At 60.2% G+C, this 25,460-nt stretch overlaps 2 protein-coding genes across 2 annotated transcripts in view; both read left to right on the forward strand.

The window, feature by feature from the left end:
* Positions 1–440: 440 nt before the first annotated feature.
* Positions 441–6,353, forward strand: LOC127040308 (uncharacterized). Its single transcript, XM_050934312.1, has 4 exons — positions 441–560; positions 3,972–4,358; positions 5,395–5,555; positions 6,115–6,353. The coding sequence occupies exons 1-4, from the start codon at positions 503–505 to the stop codon at positions 6,160–6,162; spliced, it is 654 nt and encodes a 217-aa protein (XP_050790269.1). The 5' UTR covers positions 441–502; the 3' UTR covers positions 6,163–6,353.
* A 5,968-nt stretch (positions 6,354–12,321) lies between these two features.
* The window catches only part of PDE4C (phosphodiesterase 4C), a 98,124-nt gene continuing 84,985 nt past the window's right edge, over positions 12,322–25,460 (forward strand). Inside the window, exons 1-2 of the mRNA XM_050934289.1 lie at positions 12,322–12,567; positions 16,526–16,602. Coding sequence (XP_050790246.1) covers positions 12,525–12,567; positions 16,526–16,602 — 120 coding nt within the window. The 5' untranslated portion in view covers positions 12,322–12,524. The remainder of the gene's footprint in view (positions 12,568–16,525; positions 16,603–25,460) is intronic.

Consider the following 25,460-nt stretch of genomic DNA (forward strand, 5'->3'; position numbering starts at 1 on the left):
CAATAAATGAGTAGCAGAGCTGGGAACAGAAGGCAGGAGGCCCAGCAGAAAACAAGGAGTGCATGTTTAACAGGGTGGGTAACAAACCACTGGAACAGTTTAGGCAGGGGGGCCCTGCCCCTGGCAATGTTTAAAGCAGGACTGGATGCTTTCCCCAAAGCTCTGCTCTGGGACTGACTTCGGGATGGCTCTGGCCTGCGCTTGGCAGGCGCTCAGCAGAGAGGACCAGTGGCTCCCTGGAGTGGCTCTAACCACTAGGCCCCACTCTCCTCCCAGGGCTGGGCCGAGCCGAGGACCCAGCAGTCCTGACTATCCAGGCCCCGGGCGCTGGGCCCCGCCCGGCTGGTGTCTGGCTCTCGCCGGCTGGGGCGGGAGAGACCCGGGCTGCCCAGCAGGGGGCGCGGCGCGGCGGCCTCAGTCCAGGTGCGGCGGGGCTGGAGCCCGGGGCGGCGCCTCCTGCGTGGCAGGATCCAGGCAGGTGTCCGGGAGCGGAGCCGCCAGCATGGCCCGGGGGATGCGCTGGCTGCTGATCGGCTGCGGCTTGTGCCTGGCGCTCGCAGGTAAGGGGCAGCCCCGGGGGCCGCGGAGCGGGGGGGCGGGTCCCGCCAGCGGGGGGGCCCCGGGGCAGCCCCCCCCGCTGCACGTCACCTGCTCCTCGGGGGGGAGTGTCTCTGATGAGTTAATGCGGGGTCAGCCCCCCCCGCCTCTCTCTGAAGGGGGAGGGGCAGTCGGGGGGGTCTCTGATGAGTTAATGCGGGGTCAGCCCCCCCCGCCTCTCTCTGAAGTGGGAGGGGCAGTCGGGCAAGGTTCCCAGACTCTGCCCTGGGGCCAGGCAGACTTCCCGCCCCTCCACTCCTGTAAACCCTGGATATGGTGGGAACCCCTTAAAGCTAGGGGGCGCGGCAGCCCCCCAGCTCCAGCACCAATTCCCCCCCTAGTTTGTGAGAGTGCCTGGTGCTGCAGGGTTTGTGTGTTCCTGCAACGAAATGGGGGAGGGGGATGTTCAGAAAGTCCCTGTAGAGTTTGTTACCCCAGTGTTGTGAGATGGGGGTGAGTGTGTCCCCCTCCGCAGCACTAAACCAGTGACCCTTCCAGCCAGCAGCACTGTTGCTTTGTTACAGGACACTGGCAAGTGCAGCTGGTGCCCTGCAGCTCACTCTGCTCAGATGCTGACAAACCTGCTTGGCTGGTTACAAAGGCTCAGTGTGCTTGGCCTGTCCCCTTTATCAGCAAATTCTGCCTGGGCTGACACAGCTGTGAGGGGTCAGGAGGGCAGAGAACTGCCCCCTCGTTGCACTGGGCAGCTGCTGCAGAGTGGGGATGGGACACGCTCTTCCCACAAGGCCTCTGCAGAGCCTGGGCTGTGGGGTCCTGCCATCTGTGACACGCTGGAATGTATCACTCCCGACGACGGAGCAAATCTGCTGCATGCACTGGGCTTCCTTGGGCCACTGCCTCTTGCCAGGTTGTCGGCTGTTTCCTTGTGCCCCTTTCCGGGTGGGGCTCTTGGGCCCAGCCTCTGCCTGCTCAGTAAAGCCAGGCTGAAGGGACAGCAGAGCCCCAATGCCATGGAGCCTGTGGCCATAAGGCAGCCGCATGGTACACAGTTCTGTGGCTCTGACACAACCTTCCCAGGTGAGCGTGGGGGAGGCACCTAATCTCTGTGCCTTGCTCCCGCTCTGAGATGGGGCTAAGACGCTTCCCAGGCTGCTCAGCGGAGACCTCCAGATTTCCCGGCAGCAGAACCGCCCGACACTTAGCTGCTCAGGACAGCTGCTGCTCTCAGCTGCCTTCCCTGGTTAGATTTAAACTTGTAACACGAATGTCCCCAGACTTTCTCTGGCTCCGCCTTGCCTCCCATGATTGATGTGGCAGCCGTCTAATGGGGGTTAGGGCTTCTGGCACAGTCATGGGTTACAGTGATGGCATTTAAAAATGGACTAATAATTCCTTGTGTCTGGAAGGGCTGGCGGAGCCTTGACAGCCTTGCAGACAAATGGGGCAGTTAGGAACTGAAAAACCCCCAGGCTAAAACAAGTGAGGGCTGAAACTCAGCGGCACTGCTCCAGGAATGAGTCAGTTGGTACAGAAAATTAGCACTCGCCTTAGATCCTACCTAGAGCCAGTGCCCTGTAAGGTGGTGGAAGGGCAGGTTGTTGCCTTGATGCCTGTGCTAGGAGCTGGTGTGAAGGAAACTGCTGTACCCTAAACTCCTAAGGGCCAGTTTACTCTGAAAGCCGTCAGATCGCAGGGGGTGGCACTTGTTTGCCTCAGGGTGGCCTCCTCGTGAACAGAATCTGAGGGGAAGGACAAGACTGAGTTAACTTCTCACAGCGCACAATCAACCTGTGGAACTCACTGCCAGGGGATATTATCAAGGCCAAAACTATAACTGGGTTCAAAGACAAACGAGGGCAGTTCCTGGAGGATGGATCCATCAGTGGCTGTTAGCCAGGATGGGCAGGAACCCAACCCCATGCTTTGAGTGTCCCTGAACCTCTGACTGCCAGAGGCTGGGACTGGACAACAGGGGCTGGATCACCTGATAATCACCCTGTTCTGTTCATTCCCTCCAAAGCACCTGGCGCCAGCTACTGTCAGAGACGGGACACTGGGCTTGCTGGACTGTTGATCTGACCCAGTGTGGCCGTTCTTATGATCTTAACTGAGTGCAGAGATGCATCTGATGAGGCCAGAGCTTGGTGCAGAGCTGTGGAGAAGAGATCACAGGAGGCCATGGTGGGTAGCTGAGAGCACCCACAGATCTCCTGTGAAATGGTGACACTCTTCAGGAGCTGGGGGTGTGAAGGCAGTGCCAGGGACATGCACCCTGGATTGGCAGCCCTGCTTGTCACAGACTCCAGGAGTCCAAATACACATGCCTGGGCAAACAGAAGGTTTTGTTTTCATAGCAATGAAAGGAGACTCCAGACCTCCCCGTCCACCTTGTCTTCCAGTGAGCTGGGGCTTTGGGGTGTGAGTGAAATGTTCGGGGGGGGGCCTAAATATTCCCTCTCAAAATCCACCCGTTCTGCCAGCCAGGTGCACCCACCTCTGCGTTCAGTGGGCCGTGGTCACCCTTCCTGGGGGTCCTACGTGCCCAGAATCCTGGTAATTTAAATGGGGGTGCCCTTGAGCTGGAATGTCTGAGGACTCTGGCCGCTCTACTGCAGGGTGGGGACCAGCTGCTCACACTGCCAACAGGGCAGCAGCTTGGGAATAGCAAATGCCATGGTGCGGATAAAGCAGGTGGGTCCATATTGACTTTGTATCAGCCAGGAGGGTGGGGCACAGCCCGGGTGGAGGATCAGATACTTGTTCCCAGCAGTGCATGCAACAGAAGGTATCTGTCTCCCACCCAATTTGTACCTGCTGGGGAAATGGGAGTATGTTACACACCTGCCAGCTTCAGCAGGGCTGGAAGGACCTGTAGCTGTTTGCACCATACTCGCTGCTGCTCTGGAGAGGGATGGGGAAAGATGGGCACCAAAGGAGGTGACATGCTCCAGGCCCCCCAGGGAGTCAGTGGTTAGAATCTGGGAGTTCCTGGCTCCCAGTCCCGTGCTCAGGCCTCTCAACCCTGAGGCCCCTGTGTTCTAGAAACCAGTTTCAGGGTTGAGAGGTTGCAGAGTAGCAGCCATGTCAGTTTGTATCCTCAAAAAGAACAGGAGAACCTGTGGCACCTTAGAGACTAACAAATTTATTTGAGCATAAGCTTTCGTGCACTTCATCAAATGCATGTAGTGGGTAGGTGGAGGTCCCAGGCTGATGTGAGCATGAACATGATCTGATGTGGGGGCCCTCAGCTTACTGTTGCCACCGGGCCTCCCCTCCTAGTGCTGGGTTCATCCTGGGTTGAGCAGGGTGAGCTGGGAATGCCCCCACAGCACTGCAGTGTCACAGAGCATGGCATCCTGCCACAAGTATTCCTGTTCTGAGAGCAAACCTGGTAACTGATTCCCCTTCCTCAGTTAGGAACGCTACTGCCACGACAACTGTCCCCCAGCAAACCGCGTCCAGCCAGCACCCATCCGCCACGGCTACACCACCGCAGAGCCCCCTGAGTGCCACCCAGCTCCCATCCACCACGGCTACACCACCGCAGAGCCCCGTGGCTACCTCCAGACACACCTCCCTTTCCGCTGCCCTGACTGACAGCACCACTGCATCCATGCAGAACAGAACCACAGCAGCAGCTCCAGCCTCGTCCAGAACCCCAGAATCTGCTTCCAGCCCTCCCCTGTCCTCGGCCAGCCCCAGTCACACCAACACCTCAGCTACTCCTGCTGCCAGCTCCAGTGAGACACACTCGACTGAGCAGCCGGTGCCCAACAGCAGCACAACAGCCAGTGGCTCAGGTAAGAACCAGGGTGCAGGGACGTGGGGTTTGCGTGGGGGCGAGAGGCGCCAGGTGCAGCCCAGCAACAGCACGGCAAGCTTGCCTCCCCTGCCCCTGGGGAACCCCGAGTCCTTGGCATCTCCCCAGAGACTGCCACAATGGGAGGCTGGTGCTCACCCTGGGCTTTGGACAGAGGCCACCAAAGGATGGCAGTGGTCAGTCACTTCCGCCCTCTGTATGCTATCCCTGAGCCCTCGAGCCAATCAGCGCCTCTAGCAAGCCATTGTCACTGTCCTCGGGCCATGCAACCACACTGCACGATACGGGGCTCCCAGGGCCGCGCTGCACCAAGCCCTGGTCACGGGACACAGCTGCCAAATGCGGGGCTGGGGGGTGAGTGCGGGTGGGTTTGTGTGCAGGGTGCATTACAGACTGAACACTTCAGCAGAAGTCACTGTCTAACTCTCACCACCAGATGGCGCAGCTGTCCCATGCTGCAAGGTGGAGGAGACAGGTGTTCCCCTAAGTGGGTGGGTACCTGGGTGGGCGAGATGCCCGATCACATGGGCAGTGCCCTCCTGGCTCTTCTGTGCCCTGCCCCCCAGAGCACCTGCTAGGTGGTTGCAGTTATATCGATAGAGCAGCATGACTGGCCCCACCAAAAATCGCACAGAGAGATTAGAACAGTCTCCAGCTGTAAGAGCTTGGGGGTCTCTGCCTGGCATTTCTGGGCCAGGGGATCCCTTTTCCCAACTCCTCAGTCCCAGAAGCAAGAGAAACTCTCATTTAAAAAGTAAAAAATGGAAAGCTGCAGATCTGCAATCCCGGGGCTCTGGGGGACTCGCCTGAGACTCGCAGGAGCCAGCAGAGCAGAGCTGGTCTCCAGCCTCTCCCCACCCCACAATGCAACTCCTGACCCCCAGCTGGAGCCCAGTCCTGCAGCCATGGACACGTGTAGTGTCAGCTGGGGGGAGCGGGAGCCGCTGAGCAGGGTTCTCGGCCGCGTGGCTGCAGGGCTGGGGAGGTGTCTAAGCCGAGTTCTCCATCCCCCCCAGCGGTGTCCTCCCTGAAGCAGCCCACGCTCTCCCTGAGCCCGGGCCTGGTGGCTGTGATCTGCATCTTCGTGGCCATCCTGCTCATTGCTGCTGGGGTGGTGGTGGTGAAGCTCTGCTGCAGAAGGGAGCCGGCATTCGAGAAGCTGGATGAGGTGCCAATGGTGCGTAGCTCCGCAGAGGACCTGGCCTCTGCCCCGGGCCCTGCCCCACTGGCCGTGCATCTGTCCCGCCCTGTAGCAGGTCCTAGCAGCTCTGCCCTGCTATTGCAGCATCCCCCAGAGGAACAGAGGCAGAAAGAGCTTCCCCCTCCTCCACTGAGGTGCCTGCCTCCGGGCCTGGGCCAAGCGAGAGCTGCTGTAGCATCGCTGTGCCTCCATGGCTGGCTGGGCCTGCAGCAGCCCAGGACTTTGCACCGTGTCCAGGGCTGGCTCTGCCTCCTGCTGGCACCCACTGGAACAGTGGTTGTTCCACGGCGATGGGCGGCAGCCTCCTGCTCTGCATGGCTACACGGCCACCAAGTGTGGGTGCTGCTGTGTGTGCACGGGGCCAGCGGTAATAGCCTGAGGCTGTAATGCCCCGGGGGAGGAGCGGGGGGCTCCTGGCCCAGCCCCACCACTGCCATGCTCTGGGGTAGCCGTTCACCTCACTGCCCTCCAGCTGGGGGGCTTTTCCTGACTCTGAGTGATCCTGGGGGCTCACCCTCCTCTCTCTCCTTTGCAGGGGAAGATGACTGAAGACTCGCCCTTCGCTCGCTACCCTCCAAAGTAACCGGTGTCTCCCCCTGGTGGGAGCTGAGCCCAGCCTCGTGTGGGGAAGGGAGTGGGGGGATCTGCACCTCTGTCCTGGCCAGGCTGCAGCAGCAGGGTGGCTCCAGCTCCTCGCGGCCCAGCCCAGCCTGGCCAAAGCTCCCCTACTGCTCAGGGACTCGGCGTGAATAAAGAGGCTGCTGGTTCTGCTCAGTTTTGCTGGTCTCCACTCCTGCTGCCTGTGGCCCCTGCAGCTCTCCCCACAGCTGCAGTGGGGGCAGGGGCGGGTGAGTGAGTGAACCCATCTCCCCCTGCACTATCAGCTCTGTGCTGTCGTTGGGGGGCGTGGAGGGCACCGTCTGCCTGACAGAGACCCAGGGAGGGAGAGGGAGCCTGGCCCCTCTATCGCCCCACACAGGATCCACCCCAGGGTGCCTGGCCTGTCTTCCCATGTGCTGCAGCTGCCTGTGCCTGGGCCCTGGCTGCTCGTCTCCATTGAGAGCCGTGTCCCCACCCAGCACTAGCGCCCCCCCTTGGCAGTGTCAGCCCTGGGCCGAGTGCTGCTCTCCTTGGGGGGCTGGCGCAGCCCAGGCCCAGCCAGCTCTGCCCCTAGCGAGGGATCACCTGGGCGGGCTCCTGGCTCCCAGGGTCAGGCCTGTGCTCGCACGGTTGCTGGCCAGCTCTGAGGAGCCGTGAGAGGACGACGCCTGCGGGGCTGAAGTTCCTTGGCCCCGCAGCTCAGCTGGGAGCAGCCCAGCAGGGGCCTGGCTCTGGAGTAACTGGGGAGCAACCCGAGCTCAGGGCCGGGCACCCAGGGGTCAGCACAGCGAGTCCTGCTCCGGTTCGAGCAATGGGCAGCAACTCTCCTGCTATCAGTGGCCCAGAGCACCTGGAGGAGGGGAGAGACTCCCATTAGCCAAGTAAGAGACACATGCCTGCATCGCAGCCAGCTGGGCTCCAGCCTTCGGAGTGGGCCCTGCCCCCATGCGCCTGCCCTGGCTTCCAGCTCCTCTGGTGCCTGCTCCCCAGGGCGTTCCCCCTCCTGCTCTTCTGGGGGAAACTGCCCCTTTAAATCTGGGAGAGGCCTGTGGCTGCAGCCCTGGGTCTGGCTGCTGGAGGCTGCACCCTTCCCATCACCTCACCATGCCCAGGGCTGATCTGGCAGGCCAGGCCCTGCCTCTGACCCCCAGTGCCCTGCCTGGCACAGGAGAGGGGGGCATGCGAGCAGGCAGCCTTGGCTCGGCTCGGCTCAGCTTAGCAGCTCTGCTCCGTTGGAGGGGCCACAGCAGGCGCCTGGGGGGATCTGTGGAGAGTCAGCACAGGCTCGTAAGGAGGCAGTTTCCCTGTTGCCGCTGCCTGGGGGGATGGCCCTGCTCCCCTGGGCTGGCGGGGCGGGGATGGGACCAGTACAGAGCAGGCAAGGGAGAAAGGCAGAGAGGAGGGGGCTAGACGCCGGCTCCCTCCCCTGCGACCAGGTTGCGGCTGGATCTGTGCAGCTCTAGCTCCATTGGACACCTGAGCTGGGCACCTGCCATCTCTGCGGCTCAGCAACCCCTTGTTCCCTGGCCAATGCTCCCTTGCCGGGAAGCCAGGCCTGCACCCGGGGCCAGAGCCTGGGCCTCGGGGGTTCTAGTCCCAGCTCTGGCTTGCCGAGGGACCTTGTTCCAGTCCCCGCCCCTCACTGTTGTGTTGCCCAAGTGCTGTGGGGCTATTGCTAGGGGGATTTGCCGCTGTCAGTTACAGGGTGGCTGGGACTGCGCTGTGCCCTGCTGAGGGGCAAGGACCTGCCCCTGCCCTGGGTAATTGCTTGTTTGCTGATGCCCATCACTCAGCCCAGGCCCCAAAGAATCCACTGCACGGCTTTTTGGCCCTGCAGGGAATGCGAGGCTGTCGGCAGAACCAAACCGTCTGGCATCCACCTCAGCTGAGCACACCGTGTCCTGGGGGGGCCATGGGCCTGAGCCACCCTGGGCACCGGCTGCTTTACGGGGTCCTGAGCCTCAGTGCTCCTGGTACACAGCTACAGCCAGCCCCCTGCCAGCCCCTCCTCCCTGGGCCGGCTCCGCGCTGTGCTGGTGACTGCCTGGGGTTCCCAGGATCCCCCCTCGCACTCTTCTCATGGCCCAGGATAATTGCAAATCACCTGCAGACACCTCAGGAGGGGGAGCCCTGGGAACTGCCCCTCCCCCAGAGGGGGGTTCCCTGGCACAGAGGCTGGGGGGGACTTTCCAAGCCCAGTGTCTGGGCATAGTACTGATCTCTAGCCCCTGATCTGAGCTCCTGGCCTTGGGCAGAGCAGGCACCTGTTGGCATCTTTCCAGGCGGTTCCACGGGTTGGACAGGACGCACAGGCTGAGCGATGGCCCCAGAGCTGCGGGGCCCAGCAATGTGGTAGCTGGGACTAGAGACAGCTTGAGGTGGAGAAAGGAGGGGCAGCTGCCCTCTTCATGCAGGCCATGCTGGCCAGAGGGTGCCGAGGCCTTTGTGTTGTGCTGCGAGTGCAGCCGCACAGGAGATGTTTGCACCAGGCTCCCCCACAGAGACTCCCGGCTCTGCGTTTCCCTCCAGACCAGTGCCCAGGTTGGCTGGCCGGGCAGCCATGGGCCTCGTGAATAGCAGAGAGTGAGAACTAGGCATCAGTGCTGGGAATGAAGCCTCCAGCTATCCCAGACCAGTTTCCTTGTGTAACACGTCAGCTGGCTGGGGCTCCATCTTCGTGCCAGCTCCCCAAGCCCCCATCAGCGGGTACAGGAGGCTCTGGGGGCGGGGGGCTGGCTGTAGCTGTGTACCAGGAGCACTGAGGCTCAGGACCCTGTAAAGCAGCCGGTGCCCAGGGTGGCTCAGGCCCATGGCCCCCCCAGGACACGGTGTGCTCAGCTGGGCGTGCGGTGTGGCTGGCTCCTCACAATGCCCAGCACTGGCGCACTGCAGCTGTGGCTGTGTCCTCAGACGTGTGACCCTCCCGGCAGCATGGCTGGGGGGATCATGGAATGGTAGGAGTGGGGCTGTAGCCCCAGTCGAGCTTGGGGGCAAGGGGCTGTTTTAAGGAAATGCAATGACCAGGGCAGGAACATGCCTGGCCGCTCACAGCTGGATTTGGGCAGTAAATCAAACAAGGAGAAAATTAAATTTCCCCCAAGAAAACAGTTTGTGCTGGAACTTGGCTTTCATCTGTCCAAGCGGCTGCTGCATGTGGGGAGGACAGAGCAGAGGCAATTTCCTGGACCAAGGTCAGGCAGGGCTCTGTCGCCTTATCTCTGTTTGACATCAAGCCCAGCTGCCTCCACGCCCACCCCTTGCCCTGCCGTGGGCAGGGTGCTGCCCAGAGGGGCACCGGGTCTGTGTCTGAGGATGGTCACAATCCCTCTGCTCACTGCTGGTTAGCAACCGCATAAACCTCTCCTGTTCCCAGCACCTCGGCTCTACGGCCCCTGGCTGCTGCTGGGCTGGACTCAGTGCAGTGTTATCGCCGGGGGCCTGGTTCTGCAGGAATCTCTCCTCGGGGGATTTTCGTCCCTCTGGCTGTCGGGGTGGGGCTGGCTCCCGGCATCTCACTGCGGCACCAAACTCCACTGTGCCGCTGTGCAGAATGGCTCCAGGGAGCAGCACTGGGGCCCAGTAGGGGGCGCTCTCCCCTCTCAGACATTACAAGTGCCCCCCAGAGGGGGCTCGGGGGTTCTGTGCTGCTGGAGGTGCTGGTTCCCAGCCCCTAATGCAGGCGTGTCACGCCGCAGGGCACCTAAAAGGCTGCCGTTTATTTCTGACTGCTCCCAAGTAGCCGTCAGCCCCTCTGACCAACAGGAGCAAGGCCGAGTGAGCACTTCATGCTTGTGGATGGCTGGGCGGGGGCTGTCACTCTGTGCAGTTTCTGCTCCATGCCCAGATGCACTTCCTGCCCTGGGCTGTAAAACAGCTGCCAAATCCCAGCCCAGAGGGGGCTGCATGTCACTGCGGGGGGAGGTGGGCCCTGGCTGTAGGAAAGCCCTTCAGGGATTGAGAGATGCTATGGAAAGGGACAGAGCCAATGTCCCAGTGCTGTGATAGCTGGATGCTCCAGTACCCTTCGGGGGTTAAAGCCCTGTGGCCTGGTACCCTGCCGCGCTGGCCCCAGCTGCATTGCCATATTTCCGAGTGACACAAACCAGCCGTGCTTCACCTCACGCCCCCAGACAGCATCGCTGCTGGTCAGCTTCAGCCAGCCCCCATGTGATGTTCCAGCTGCTGAGCAGAGGGTTCCCAGAACCGACTGGCCCAGGGTCCTGGCCAGCAGGGAGTGTCTGGAGCAGAGAGACGCTCCCCGCAGGGCATCCAGGTGTCATTACACATGTGCTGCAATTGCAAAGTGTTCCTGGCCAGGTGTCTGCTGGTTATTTATCCGACTAGCGGCTCTGGGGAAGGTGACACAGTCATGCTGCAGCGAGCTGGGCGGATCTGCTCACCTGGATGTGATGTGGGTGCGAGGCACCGGCGAGGCATTGCTAGCTCCAGCCACACGGGCACTACCAAAGCGCTCTCACTAGTGTAACAGTCGCCCTTGTGAGGCTTCGGGGGACATTTCCTCCTGTGCGGACGCTCTTTCCCTGGGCGAGGCCTCTGCCAGGACCAGTCATTCCCTCCTCCTGCAGGGACATCACCTCAGCTCATTCTGCTCTAGCCCCTGGGCACGCGGGATGGTAGCACCAGGTGAGCGCGAACGCTGCAGCTCTCCAGCCAGCTGGCACAGCTGCCTGTGGCGCCAGGCCCCTGAGGGATGGCTCTGGGAATGTACCAACCTGCTCATTGATTGTGCTTTGGTGTAGTTTCCACGAAGTATTTATTTCACCATTAGCAGGTTGACTGCCTGCAGGGCCGAAGGTCTCAGTCATTATGGGCTGCAGACTCCCAGCAAATAGAGAGGCAGTCCCTCCCAAGGGGCCATGTAGCTTCCCTCCCGCTGGAAAATCCCCAAGGAAACTGTGTTGTAGCTGAGCTTCTTGGTGTGAATGGGCTTTGTTCCTTCCAACCGGCCGGGGTAAAATAAACACTGAGAGCTACGGCCGTGGGGGACCAGCATGACGCTGGCTGCCTGGTGTCTTGGCTGGGACAGGGACAGGCACTGTTGTGCAGCGTGTGCTCACAAGCAGGCCCTTGCCCCGGTCTTGCTGGATGGCAGCGCCCATTCCTAGTGAGCTTGAGGGGTAAGGCCAAGTGTGAACCGGTTTCAGTCCAGCCCAAGGGCAGTGTGATGGGGTATGTAAAGACGTGTGTGGGGATCCCTAAACACTGGCCTTGTCCACACACACCCTGCACTGCATGATCTGAAAGTGGTTTAGAACCAGTTTAGTCAAAGCAGCACGAAGCGCCATTTGGACGCCCCTGCTGGCCTGAGCTGAAGTCAGCGAGGATTTGGTTTAAGTCCAGTGAGAGGTGGCTGCACACAGGCTGCACCGGTTTGAGCCAGGCTAAAACCCACCGTTAGAGGATCCAGGTGCAGGCCTGGGTGCAACAAACCCCTGATGTGATGCCATCTCAACCCTGGAGTGGAGTGTGTCCCCCTGCCCCAGCCCCCCGCCCTCATGTCTCTGTTGAGCTCGGCACATGGCAGCGCAGGTCACCCCTCTCTCGAGATCAGTGCTGCGGGTGGGAGAGCTCCGACGACATGCTGGGAGGAGCCAGCAGAGCTCTGCTCTCTGGGCAGCGAGGCTCTGGCGTAGACCCGGGGGCCGCAGGGCCCAACAGCAGCAGGAGGAGAAGCTGCTAGGTGCCTGCTCCATGGGGTGAGATGCCCCCATCCAGGGACAGCTTAAAGGCAAAGGACGTGCTTCTGGGGCGAGGGGCTGTGGAGTCTCGGGCAGTGCGGAGCAGCCTGGCCTTTCACAGAGATGATGGCTGCCGGGAACCACTCTGCACAAGGGGACAGCTGGCCTGGCAAGTCTCGGTGTAAAAAGCAGCTCCAGGGGCCAAAGGCTGAGCCAGGGTGTTGGGTTTCACTAGCTCACCCCCTGCCGTGCCCTAATCCCTCGGCTTTCGCAGTATAACCAGTAGCGCACCCAGCCCCTCCCTGTGCAGAGAAAACTTTGCCAGGTCTCTCAGGCCGTAAATAAATCAAAGGGGGTAGCAGACGTGTAAACACTCAGAAAGCAAATGCCTTTCTCTGGCTGCTGGAGGGTGGACTGGCGCACGTGAGGCTCTGTGTGACCACAGTCCCGGGCCGTCTGCAGGGTCTCTGCTCTGAGTGGGAAGCACTATCCTCTGGGCAGCGAAGAGTTAAGGGGCCGCACTAAGGAAGTGTAGAGAAAGCTGCATGTTCATATCGCTTGCTCCAGACTGTGCAATTGCCCACTGGCTCACATGCAGACGGGCACGGTTTGCTAAAGACTTCCCCTTCGCTAGCTCCGGCGGCCCATGGATGGATTCGGTGTCCCTGCTCTGCTGACAGCCACTCAGCGTAAGTCTGCGGGCGTGGGGCAAGCGTAGGCAGGTGGGAATGTGGCTTTTGTTCAAAACTCAAACAACAGCAGGCAGAGGTTGTGCGTTGTCGAGTCTTGGGGGCAGGGATCCCTGGGATTCTGCTAGCAGCCAGGCCTTGTGCGAGGCTCCCTGGCTGGTTCGAGGTGCACTTGGTGGCAATGGGTTTGCATGTTAAGTGCCTGGCGTGTGGAGCAGTGCCCAGGGCAATCGTTTGCAGCTCTGACTTGCCTGGAATTTCTGGGCTCCCTCGCTCCTCTGCGACCTCGGCTCGCACTGTTGCTGGCATGTGTCCTGCAGCTGGGCTGCAGCCCACGGAGTGTGTGGACGGGAGGGTGGCTGCCCCTCTGGTGGGTTTTCCAGATTAGCGCCAGGCTGTCAGTTCGTGCAATCAGTCAGGGCAGGGGCCCGTCAGGAGGCTGCAGGTCCAATCTCGCCCCTGCCAAGGCCAGATGGTCCCACTCTGATCACCGAGGCTGACGGCCAGAGAACTGCCCCCCTGTGATTCCCAGAGCCGAGCCCTCTGGTGGGATCCAATGCCCCGGAGAGCTGGGCAGCGGCAGGTCTGTGCTCTGGGGCAGAGCAGCTGGAGCTCCCAGGTTGCAAGCAGAGATCCCTCCTTCGCCCGCCCGTCTAGCTGGCTCCCTTCACTCTTGGGCTGCAGGGCCAGGCGGGCCTATGGGCTCGGGATGGAAGGGCTGCAGGCAAGAAGGCTGGCGGGGCTTTCCCTGCCCACCCCACTGGGACAGGGTCCCACAGCACAGAGGATGCCTCTGTCACTCCCATGGACTGGAATAACGGGAGGCTGCCATTGGGATTGAGGGGCATCAGCAGACCTGTGAGGGGGCAGTCTGCACCATTCCTGGCTCCAGACCCCATTGGTTTAGACCGAGAGAACCAGTTGGGGTGCATGAGCTCTTCCCCTAGGGCCCCCCGCTGCAGGCCAGCTCCCCCACCCAGGCCTGGCTAAAGGCACGTCAGGCTGTGCTGCATCCTGAGGCTGCACCCCAAAGACAACGTGGTGCTCAGAGGCAGCGATGCTTGGACAAGCAGTCGCAGATATGCCCCACTCTGACAGCAACTCCTGTAGGGACTTGCAGGGCCAGTCCCTGGGAGCTTGTCGAGGTGGCATCCTGTGCCCTGCTGCCTTCCTCTGAGCCTGGGGATTCCCTGCGTTCCCCCCCAGCCCCTGCTAGCAGCCGCAGATTGGAGTCACATGCAGCTCCCAGCCTGTTGGGCGTGGGGCCCCTCCCACTGCAAAGGCTGCAGCCCCTGGACATTTCTGATATTCCCCAGCCAGGGTTCAATTGTCTGAAGTAGTTGGGGTGTTTACAGCAAGGGTCCTCCTGAGGGGCCTGGGCTGAGCTGTGAGCACCTCCATATCCCTCCGGTCCCGTCCCGCCCGCCTGACTCTGACTTCAGGGAAGCTCTCCCTGGAGAGCCCTCTGCACCCATCCCCTCTCCCCGTTTGGCACCACGCAGTCTGCTTCCCTGCTGGGCAGGGCTGGCAGGGCCAGGGACGCCCTGGAGCCCGGAGCCGGTTGTTCGTGCTTCTCTGGACCAACTGGCCGGTTGGGGACACGCCCTGGGCTGGGGTGTGTGCTGCAGCGCAGGGCCCAGGGAGCTGGTTGCCTTGAATAGCTGCCTCTCAGATGCTGCAGGAAGCTGGACTTAGTCTGCCCGTCCCCCAGGCACTGGGGCTGCGCTGAGGGAGGGGGATCCAGCCCTGTCTGGTAGAATTTGCACCTGAGCACCTTCTCCACTGGGGCACTACTGGCCCAGCCTGGCTAGACGCTGCTAGGCCCTGTGGCCAGACCTGCAGGGAGCTGGTTCTGAGATGCATAGAGCTGGGGGTGGGGGGGTTCCACTGGTTTGCAAATGCTTAAGTGGGGCTCAGCCAGGTGCACATTCCTGGGGGAGGAATGCTGCCTCCTTCCGCCCTTGGAGCCGGAACAACCTCCCCCTGCCAGACCCCATAGGAGGAGGGGCAGTAGAAGGGAGCTGGTGCCTTTCCCTCTCCCCCCAGCTCAAGGCTGGTTATCCTGAGAGGAAATGAAATAGCAGTTCTGCCCCGGATGGCCTGGCCTGCTGCCAAGTGCAGCCCATTCCTGGGGCACGCTGGGGCCCAGAGCTGCCTGAGGATTGCTCAGCATCACGGCCCTTAGCAGCTGTTTTCTCATTTTCCCAGGCCTGGAATTTAATCAGCCCCTGGTGTGTGGGGGAGATTTATAGAGCCCTGGGGCCGTGAGAGAGACTCCTGCTCAGCCAGATTTTTATCCCCTCCCTTGGCTGTGTTGCAGGGGAGTGTCTGACTGGTGAAGGGGCCCAAGGCTGCTGAGGTCAGGAGATGCCCCCCTCCAACTCTCCTCCACGCTGCTGGGGGCTGGGGCTGATCAGGCTGGGGGTGATGCCAGCTGCCACAGGGCCCTGGATTGCAATTGGCACTCTTACACGAATGAGTCTTTGTTGCCCTGTGTCTTTGTAATTACGGTGGAGAGACTGTCCCAGGTGCCCCCTCCCGCTCGCTGCAGCTGGGCATGAGGAGATCCCAGGACAGCCGGGAGCTGTGGAACAAGGAGTCCTGCTACGTGGGGCCAACAGCAGCCAATGCGCGTGGCAGGAGGCCGTTTCCCTCTCACTGGCACTGTCCCTTGCACTGCGGATGCACGCCAGGCAGCGTGGGTCCCTCTGCATTGTCCATTCTGCTGTGATGCGCGTCCAGACCCTGCGGTGCTGGGGAGCAGGCCCCAGCCTCCTATGGGGCATGGATCAGCTGGCGCCATCCCACCAGATGCAGCCCCCACCTGCTCACTCTTTGCTGTTTGATCCCCCACAAATTAACATATAAGAAATGCCCCTAAAAGAGCAGGAGGTGACACCTCCCTGTGATGCAGTAGGGACTGTCTGCGTGGGGGATGGGAGAGCCAGGGATGTCTTTAGGTGAGGGACAGGACCTAAGCCTGTAACCTGAGCCAGGTGGGGGGGAGGGGGTCAGCACCTTTGCCCGGGAAGCTGGAAAAAGGGCTGGCTGGAGGGAGTTAGTTCAGTTTCGGTTTCGGGCTGGGGGTTGGAATTCAGGGAATCCCAGACTGGGGACTAAGCTTCCTGAACCCCCAGCAGGACTCGATTAAGGGGTCCTGGTTCTGCCTCCAAGCTCTGCTGTAACCTGCGTTCCTGCTGTCCAATAAACCTTCTGTTTTACTGGCTGGCTGAGTCACTGTGGGTCCCAGGAAGAGGGGTGCAGGACCGGACTCCCCCATGCTCCGTGACACTCCCCACCTTGGCTCTGCCTGACCCCAGGCATGTGGGGCTCACTGGGGCTTCGTCCCTTCCCGCTCCAGGTCTCCGATGTTCGGACCTGAGCAAAACCTTCTCCTCCACCCTCGGCACAGTCTGAAGCCAAAGGCCTGGGGTTGGTGTTACTGGGGCACCCATGACTCTGGCTGCGTTGAGGACGTCTCTTTTCAGCAGCTCCCAGAGAGGCCCAGCAAGCCCTGGGTGATGGTTTGCTGCCTGGATGGCGCTGGCCCTGACCGGGGTGGTCACACGGTTTGGTTGTGCTGAGAGGCTGGGAGCTGCCCTGGCTAGAGGTGCTTTGCCCCTCCCCCAGGGCACTGGCTGCGAGGGATTTATTGATGAGGAGGGTTCAAATTAGGAGGCCAGTGGCTGGAGTCATGCTATCAGCTGGGGCCTGACAGGGCAGGTATCCTTTAGCAGGGGTGGTCTATCCCCTCCCCCACAGCATCCATCAGAGCCGCCCCATTGCTCTGGGCTCCAGCGCCTGCAAGTCTGGCTTCCATTTCCCGGGAGTGAATGGGGAGAGCCGTCCCCTGCCGGCCTCTCCAGTGAGGGGCGGGCAAGACTCTGAGCTAGAGCTGAGGGTGAGACCTGTCCTATGCATGACAAGCCCCGACCCACACCCCCTTCTTTGGTTACAGGGGAAGGTCCAGGGCCAGCCGGAGCAGAGGCCAGGATGCGCCGGAGTCGGACAGCCCTGTCCTTCCTGAGCATTGAGGTGAGTGGCTGGAGGCGGCGGGGGTGAGGCACCCCACTGGGAACCCAGCTGGCCAAGCAGAGTGGATCACGGTCACACTGCAGCCCAGATGGCACCAGGGGTGGCTTGGGACCATAGCCCAGATGCTGCAGGAAACGGCCAGACTGGGCCCCAGTGCAGGGAGGGGAAAAGGGTCGATGGTGCTAACAAAAGGAGTGGGGGCTGGTGTTGGGAAGGGGAGACCCGGCTGGGTTGTGGGGCCCATAACCCCTACCCCAGGGGGAGGGCGGTGCGAGTGTCAGCGTCGAACCCCCCCGGGATGGGGGGAGGGGCCTCTGGCTGTCATGTCCCTGTGGCCCAGCTGAGACCAGCTCCAGCTCGTGTCCCCCACCCAACAGAGGCAGCCAGGGGTTGATGAGCTTTGCGGCATGTGCCAGGGCAGAGAGCAAGGGCGGCTGGAAACCTCCTCGGAGCAGCTGTCCCCAGCTGCGCCCAGCCCCTGCCTCAGGAAAGAAGGAAGGAAACTTTCCCCATCTCACGGCCTTTGCTGACACCACCAAGAAAGCGTTCGTCCCCACACTGAGCGCCAGCCCCAACTGGGACAGACAGTGGCAGGTGCATTGGTGAGGAAGCAGCAAGGAATCCTGTGGCACCTTATAGACTAACAGACGTTTTGGAGCATGAGCTCATGCTCCAAAACGTCTGTTAGTCTATAAGGTGCCACAGGATTCCTTGCTGCTTTTACAGATCCAGACTAACATGGCTACCCCTCTGATAATTGATGAGGAAGCTCATGACAGCTCCTCCTTTCATGTCCATCCCAGTCTCATAAGCAAACCGTGGCATGTGGGTCGAGATAAAATGACTGAGGTGTGTGCGTGACTGGCCAAAAGACAGAACTTCAAGGGTTATCCGTGGTTCGCTGTCAAGCTGAGAGGTGCATCTCGTGGGTCCCACAGAGGCCAAGCCTGGCTACTTTCATTAGTGACGTGGATAATGGAGCGGGGAGTCAGCTGGTAAGAGCTGCAGATAACATCAGGCAGGGAGGGGTTGCAAGCACTTGGGAGGACAGGAGACTTGTAGACTTGGACGAACTGGAGAATTGGTCTGAATCCAACAAGATGCAACTCCATAAAGACAAGTGCAAAGAGCGTCACTTAGGAAGGACAAATCAAATGCACAGCTACTAACTGGCGAGGTGGGAGCGCTGCTGAACAGGAGCACAAATTGGATGAGTCAGTGATGTGATGCAGTTGCGGAAAAGGCTAATCTCATTCTGGGGTGTATTGGCAGGAATGCTGGATATAAGACATTGGAGGTATTTGTCCTGGTTTACTCGGCACTGACAAGGCCTCAGCCGAGTCCTGTGTCCAGTTCTGGGTGCTGCACGTTAGCGAAGATGGGGACAAATGGGAGAGAGTCTGGAGGAGAGCGACAAAGCTCACCACAGGTTAGAAATCCTGAGGTTAAAAAACCTGGGTGTGTTCAGTCTGGAGAAGAGCAGGCAGAGGTGGGACCTCGTGACAGTCTGCAAATCCGTGAAGGGCTGATCTAACCAGGACGTGGCCAACTGATGTGCGTGTCCACTGCAGGTGGGGGCTCAGGCTGCAACCAGGGAGCAGGGCCAGCGCTACCATTTAGGCAGCCTAGGCAATCGCCTAGGGCGCCAGAATAAATGGTGGGCGCCGTTTTGCCGGAGGGGGCGGCAGGCAGCTCCGGTGGAGCTGCCGCAGTCGTGCCTGCAAACGGTCGGCTGCTCACGCGGCTCTGGTGGACCGCCCACAGTCATCACTGCGGCAGCTCTACTGGATCCATGGAGCACCGGACCCTCTGCAGGCACGACTGTGGCAGCTCCACCGGAGCCACGGGACCAGCGCGCGGGTCAGCGAAATTGCTGTCTGCCTAGGGCGCTCAAACCCCTAGCGCCGGTCCTGCCCGGAAGATTTACCTTAGAAATGAGGAAACGCTTTCTAAGGCTGGGAGCTGAGCCCTGGAACAGGCTCCCCAGGGGGGTGGTGGAATCCCCGTCTCCGGAGGGTTTTAGGACCAGGCTGGACAAGCCCCTGTCAGGGCGGGTCTGGGTTTACCTGGTCCAGGCTCAGTACAGGGGGCTGGGCTCGGTGATCTCTCCAGTGGCTCCCAGCCCACAATTTCTGTGATTCTATGTGATGAGCAAATCCTGGGGCCCAGGAAATGAGGGGTGGAGAGAACCCTGGTGCTGCGGTGGTGGCTGTGGCTTGGTGTGACGCAGGAGGGAGTAGGGTGGATTGACCTGGGAATGTTGTTTAGTTTTACTGGGGCTGTCTGCATGGGGGATGGGAGAGCAGGGGGTGACTTTAGGTGAGGGATGGTACCTGAGCCTGTAACCTGAGCCAGGAGCGGTGTGGGGAGAAATTGGACAAAGGAAGAGAGCCTGCTGGAGGGGTTTTTGGTTTCAGTTTTGGGCTGGCTGGGAAGAGGCAGGGAACCCCAAGTCTGGGGTCTAAGATCCTTGGCCCCCAGAGGGACCTGGCTGAGGGGTCCTGGTTGTACCTACAAGCCCTGCTTGGGACTGGGGTCCTGTGGTCTAATAAACCTTCTGTTGTACTGACTGGCTGAGAGTCACGGTAAATCGCAGGAAGTTGAGGGTTGCAGGGACCGGACTCCCCCACACTCCATGATACTTGGGGTAACAGCTTCCTCTCCGCACTAATGGGCCTCTGCCCTCAGGCCCCATGCACGAGTGACTTACGGGCGTGTGAGCACGGTCTGCGGGCTGGCTCTGGCTGGCATGTGGTGTCTGGCTTGCTCTGCGGTACAGCGCTGCAAGCTAGTGGTTAAGGTGCCCGTGCTACGTGGAGCCTGGCAGGGGCCAGCCCAGCGCTGCGGTTTGGCCTGACCAGGGTAGGGAGCCTCCTCTCACAGCCGCTGCACTCAGCTTGGCTTGCTTAGTGCCTGCTGGGGGCCCCACCAGGTCCAATTGACCACACTTGCCTGCCTGATTAGAGATTTAGCACCAGCTCCTGCTGCTTCATTAACCTGAGAGGCCTCCTAATGCGAGAGCTGCTGACCCTCAGCCTCGTGCTGCAGCGAACAAGCCCCAGCGTGCTCTGGCTGCGCCTCCGTCTCCGCTCCAGTGCCTTTCGGCTCGGGGGCATTCGAGCACCTGGACTAAAAGCCACTTTGCTTGTTTGGATCCTGCGGTTCCCTGGTTACGGCTCAAGGAGCCAACGCGCAGCAGGCAGGCGCCGCTAGCCAGCTCCCTGCCCATTCGCAGTCTGTAGGGCCCCGGCAGGGGCAGGAAATTCCCCCTGCCTTGGTGTGAGCCCAGTCCTGCAGCACCCGCAGGGCCCCTCGCACACCACTTCCTGCTAGGACCTGGGTTCTCCCCTCGCCCTCGCTGGAGGAAAGGCAACAGCATCCCCAGCACAGGGGGTCGGCTATGGAGCTCCCTTGACATGATCACCACCCGAGCTAACCGGGATTAGAGCGCTCAGCGGGAGTTAATTACACCCCAATGGGTGGTTAATTATTATCATTCCTGGGATAATTGTACTTTCGGCCCCTAGAGGAGTTTTCCACTGCGCTAGCCACCTCCGAGGCTGGTGCCTTGTGACCCCTGACCCAGCTCTCACCACCGGGCCCTGCTTTGCCCTGGCATGGGGGGCAGGCTGAGGGAGTGGGGAGAGGCTCTCTGAGGCATGCCAGTGGAACAGGCCTGGTAGTGTGTGGGATGCACCGTGCTGGCACCATGCTCGGCCCAAAACATTCCATTTAAAAGCTAAAAATCTTCAAACCCTCGCTGCCCTCAGCCAAGATTTTACCCTGAAAAGGTAGACGGGCCAGGGTCTCCCTGGAGTCCACAGACAGTTCTATTGCCATTGATTTTCTATAGAAGGCGCCCAGATACCCTGGTGATGAGTGATGGGATAAACCTCTTGGCTGGAGTGAGAGAGCCCAACCCACTTGTTTCAGGAGCGAGACACCCTCCCACTGCATCATGGGGGGCTCCCTCCCAACCCGCACAGCAGCTGTGTGCCCCACTATGCCCAGGGCCTGCAAGCGCCAGTCTGCTGCCTCGCTCCGGCCCTGCCTTACTCCAGAAGCTCTTTCCTAAGGTGCCAGGGTGCTGCCCAACGTTATTCCTCCCTGTGCCCGGACTGGGCTCCTTACTCACCATAGCTCAGCTCGGCTCTGCCAGGAGCTGGCTGCACGATGCCCTGACCCTAACCTGAGCCCTCCTTGCTAACGGGGAATGTCCCTCTGGCCATTAACCGCCTTGGTGCAGCAGAGCTCGTGGCACAGGGAAAGGACATCTCCTCAGAGCAAAAGGGAGGGGCATGATCCAGTGAGCCGTTGCCAAGCGAGACCTCCCTGTGCTGGCTGGCCTGGGTCCAGGAAAGCAGCCCCTGTGCACAGGCTGCGGCCCCAGTGTGGGGGCGGGCAGGGGCTGCGTCATCACACACCACCGTGAAAAGTCGGCTGCGGCGTGTAGCTACGCGGCTCAGTGAAAGGGGGCACAGCTTGGCTGAGCAGAGAGCCCTGTAGGGTCGGTACTTGGGTTTGTGTTCTTACTCCCCTAAGCCGGGCCACCCCGTCTCCACCGCTGTTTCTCGCTGTACTGGGGGGTACGCAGGTTTGGGCACTGCCCACCTTAAACAGCCTGCAGCATAAACCTAGCTGAGAGCTGTGGTGCAAAGCACGGATCAGGTACACACCTACCATTGCCCTCTGGTGCCGGGCTCAGTCACTCCCCTGTGCTGAGGAGCTGCTCCCAGAGCCTGGAGCGGAGGGCTTGGACTTTGGGCCAAAGTGTGCCCCATCTATGCACAGCAGGCTGGGGGGTCTCTGCCCCCAGCTGACCGTCTCTCTGGAGCTGCCTCTCCCTTTGCTAGCAGGGCCTTTACTTGCTCTCCAGTTACATCGCTGGCTACCAGTACCCTGACCCCTGCCTTGTTCCCTGGGTGCCCCCCAACGTGGGGAGGTGTGTTCAGCCCTTTGCACACGCAGCACCCTCAGGTTATGAGCCTTTCCTTGTCATTCGCATTCTTTAGCCTAAAAAGGGAAGAGGCTGAAATGTCCTGGTCTGGAGGCATTTCACGGCTGGGTTAACAGCAGGGCCCTTCTCCGGAGCTGAGGACGGGACAGGAGGCAGCTGGAACAGAGCGTCTCACCCTGCAGCAATGAGTCATTAATTGGGCAAACTCAGCAGCGCTAGGCCCCACTGGCCAGGCCCCCGCTGTGGCCCAGGCCTCTCTCATGAATTACAGTCGTCCATCTTCACTGGAACAATGGAGCAGATGTGACCCGTGTCTGCCGGCACCTCTCCTGCAGCCCCCCAGCTCTCTGCTGCTCTGACCGGGGCTCAGACCCCCAAAGCTCCTACGAATTCATGTCCCAGTAGCAACGAAAGGCCCCAGCCCAGACAGGGGCCCCACTGTGCTTGGCATTGCACCCCCTTTGCTGGAAGGGCTGCTGACCAGCTGGAGGCAGGGGAATGGCACAGAGAAAGGAAGGGACCTGCAAGGTTAGTGACAGAACTAGGAACAGAACCCAGGTGTCCTGGCTCCCTGCTGGCCCCTAGACCAGGCCCTGGGTTCTTGGAACAGCCCTAGAGCCCCCTGCCACGTGCCCAGCGCTCCAGACTTAGCCCCTGGCATAGGAGGACGAAAGCTTTGACCCTCTGAGTGCTGGAGGGGTTTCTTGGCAGGGGAAGGGCAGTCTGAGGTGAGATAGTCACTGAAGCTCCTGGGCCTGCCCCCGCACTGGGGAGATGCAGCCTGGCCTCAGCTGCCCTCGCTGAGCCCTGTGTCAGGCCGCCAGCTGCCGTGCCTGTCTCCAGGCCTGCTCCTGTGGCGAGGCAGAGTCCTAGGAGCTGCGAGCTGGCTGGCCGCGGCTGAGGAGAGCCCTGCCGAGTGGCTAAGTGATGGGCTCAGCGTTCTGAGGCCCCCTGACAGCGCTGACGCCATCAATCAGCAGCGGGTGCTGGGCAGTCCCTTGGCTCTGACAGGCCCTGGCATGTCAGGTAATTCAGATGTTCAGTGCCAGGCCATGAATTCAGCTGAGGGCATCATTAGTGCTGAGCGGCTGCAGCCGCTCCCAGGAGGCCAGGAGCCGTGACTTCTGGGCCGGGGGCCTCATCAGGGCAGCTTGCACTCACCAGATCCTGCCACCCACATGGGCCCCTCTCCCTCTGCAGTGGGGCAAGGGGGTTGGGCTGCTGTGCACCGAGCCCCTTCCTGCAAACACCTCCACGTGCGACCAACGGGCCCGGCTGCTTGTTTGAGGCCCCGGGCACAGCCACAATAGACGGCACTGCCTGGCGCACTTGGAATGCTTGAGCTGCTTGGGTGTGGGGTCTGAAAAGGCCAGTCTCCCTGGAGCCCCTCCGGCTCACCAGCCCCCCGGATCTCCTGGCCAAGCCGTGGGTGAGCTCCTGGCACCCCTGGTGGCCAGAGTTTTGCGTAGACTCTTTGGTCCGTTTGCTGCCGAGGACTAAACGGCCTGGGGCTGCTCTGAAAGAGACGATGCTTGCGACTCCCCCCAGCTGTGCATGCGCACGACAATCGGGGAGTGAGCTGTGCACTGGTCCTGGCCCTGAGCACAATTTATTTGGGCATAAGCTTTCATGGGCTAGAACCCACTTCATTGGATGTATGAAGTAAAAAATACAAGAATAGGTATAAATACATGAAAAGATGGGGGTGTTTTACCAAGTGTTAGGTCAGTCTAATGAGATAAATAAATTAACAGCAGGATACCAAGGAAGGAAAAATAACTTCCTCCAAGGCTCATTCTTGCCCTAATTTATCTTATATTAATAATAATAATAATGCATAAAGAGAGGACTGGAGTAGTGACTGGGCACAATGAGCCCCTGCTCCCAGAAGTAAATGATGGAGTCAGAATATCAACTTTCATTTTATATACATCGGTGTGTTTCTAGATCTTGAAATTATAGTGTGTTAACAAGGCAGTGACTCCTACCTGAGCAAAGGGAGGAGCAGCAGTTGCTGTAACCAGGGAAGAAGCAGCCACCTGGCCTCATAACCATTACCAGCAGAAAAGAGGTCCTAGGTGCTGCTCTGTGGTGGGGAGACGCACACTACAACTGAGCCCATGGCTTGGGGTCCTGTGCATGGGTGGGGTCATTACCTTGATCCAGCCCTGAATAAAGTTAGCCTGTGATTCTGTAAGGCTATTGGCTATTCTCTGGGTTGTGCACCAAGATCAGAACGAGAATATCTAGCCTCCATTTCTTTCCCAACTACCAACTCAAATTAAATAAATACATTTTCATAAAAAGCAGCAAAAACAAGTTGATTTATCAGATGTCATTTCTGAGGCCCTGAGCACAAGCAGGGCACAGGGCTACTAGGCGTGGGGGTGAGGGAGAAGCCTGACTCCTTGCCCCTCCACGGCGGGGGGTGGGGGAGGAAGCGGGGCGGGGCTCCATTCTGGGCCCAGCAAAACACAGCTAGTCCTGCCCTTCCTTTTGTGGGAGCCCTGCTCTGTGCAGGGGCTAGGAGCTGGGAAGCGGGACCCTGGCAGCAGCAGCCAGTCAGGCTGGGAACTCATGCCATGGTGGCAGAAGCAGGAATGATGGTTCAGAAGCCAAGTCTCCTCTGGTCTGGATGTAAATGGAACCAGCTCTAGGGCGAATTAACCCATCCCCTGTTGGGCCCCCGGAGCGAATGGCTGGTGTCCGTTTGGAGCCTGCGTGTGTCTGGCTGAAGGGACATGCAGGAATATTTAAAAAACTTGCTTTTAATCAAGAGAGAAACAAGGAAGTTTTACGCAAAGGCACAAAATTGCTCTAACGCTGCTGTGTGAAATGCCTGTCTGATCATTTGCAAAAGATTTCATTGTTGCTGCTTTCATGACGCCTGACAGACAGCTAGAGAAATAGCTGTAATTGCAGCCTGCCTCTTGTGGGGCTTGGGCTCCAGCTCTGCACTCCAGCTGCTGGAGGGGAGACAAAGCAGCCATGAAGGCAGCGTCTCCATCACCCACTAGCACACACAATATTTTGGCAGATTTCCTGTCACTTGTCTGCTTCTCTGTCACTGCCTGTCAGGCTGGGTTAGGGAGCCTGGGGAGTTGCATGTGCCCCTCCCCTGTGTTGATGAGACAGGCGAGGCAGGGACGCCAGCGCAGCACCCTGGCACTGCAGAGTCGGGTGTAGCTGTGTCCCTCGCGATGCCAAACCCCAGTGCCGCAGACCCCAGAAGCGCATGGAGCTGTTTGCACCACACTGACCCAACAGACATTCTAGGCATCAGCGTGACAATCCTGGACTCCTGTGACAGGTTCCAGGGCTGTGGAGTGCCTGGGGGCCGAGCCTATGTGGGGCCTGGGAGCAGGGCTGATGTGTGTGGGGGGGTTGCTATGGGGAGTTTGGGGGCAGAGCTGATGTAGTGGAGTTGCTGTGGGGAGTTTGGGGGTAGAGCTGATGTGGGTGCTGGGAGCAGGGTTGATGTGGGGCGGGGTGATGAAGTGGGACTGTTCTTAACGTTTCCTCTGAATACTGTGTGGGTGCCTCAGTTTCTGGCTGACCCTCTGTCTCCTGGCAACTAATGGCCCGAGCCCTTCCCCCCCGCAAGGGGATGCTAAAGGTGGGGGAGAACAAAGAGCTCAGGTGACCTCCTGGCCCGGGAAAGGAACTCAGCAGAGGAGGACGGGCTGAAGGGGGTTTCAGTTTGGAGCTGGCTGGGGACAGGAAGTGAGGGCAGACGGGGTTGTCTGGTTCGCTGGGCCTCAGAATGGACCCAGCTGAGGGGTCCTGTTCTCTGTACCTACAAGCTCTGTTTTAGACCCTGTTCCTGTCATCGAATAAACCTCTGTGTTACTGGCTGGCTGAGAGTCACATCTGACTGCAAAGTGGGGGTGCAGGACCCTGT

The sequence above is a fragment of the Gopherus flavomarginatus genome, chromosome 24, assembly GCF_025201925.1.
Source record: "Gopherus flavomarginatus isolate rGopFla2 chromosome 24, rGopFla2.mat.asm, whole genome shotgun sequence".
NCBI lineage: Eukaryota > Metazoa > Chordata > Testudines > Testudinidae > Gopherus > Gopherus flavomarginatus.

Bases quoted from the DNA above. Each gene is read 5' to 3' on its own strand.
- LOC127040308 (XM_050934312.1), top strand. From the start codon at position 503: ATGGCCCGGGGGATGCGCTGGCTGCTGATCGGCTGCGGCTTGTGCCTG. The intron at 561-3,971 runs GTAAGGGGCAGC...CCCCTTCCTCAG, and splicing joins CTTGTGCCTGGCGCTCGCAG to TTAGGAACGCTACTGCCACG. The intron at 4,359-5,394 runs GTAAGAACCAGG...CATCCCCCCCAG, and splicing joins CACAACAGCCAGTGGCTCAG to CGGTGTCCTCCCTGAAGCAG.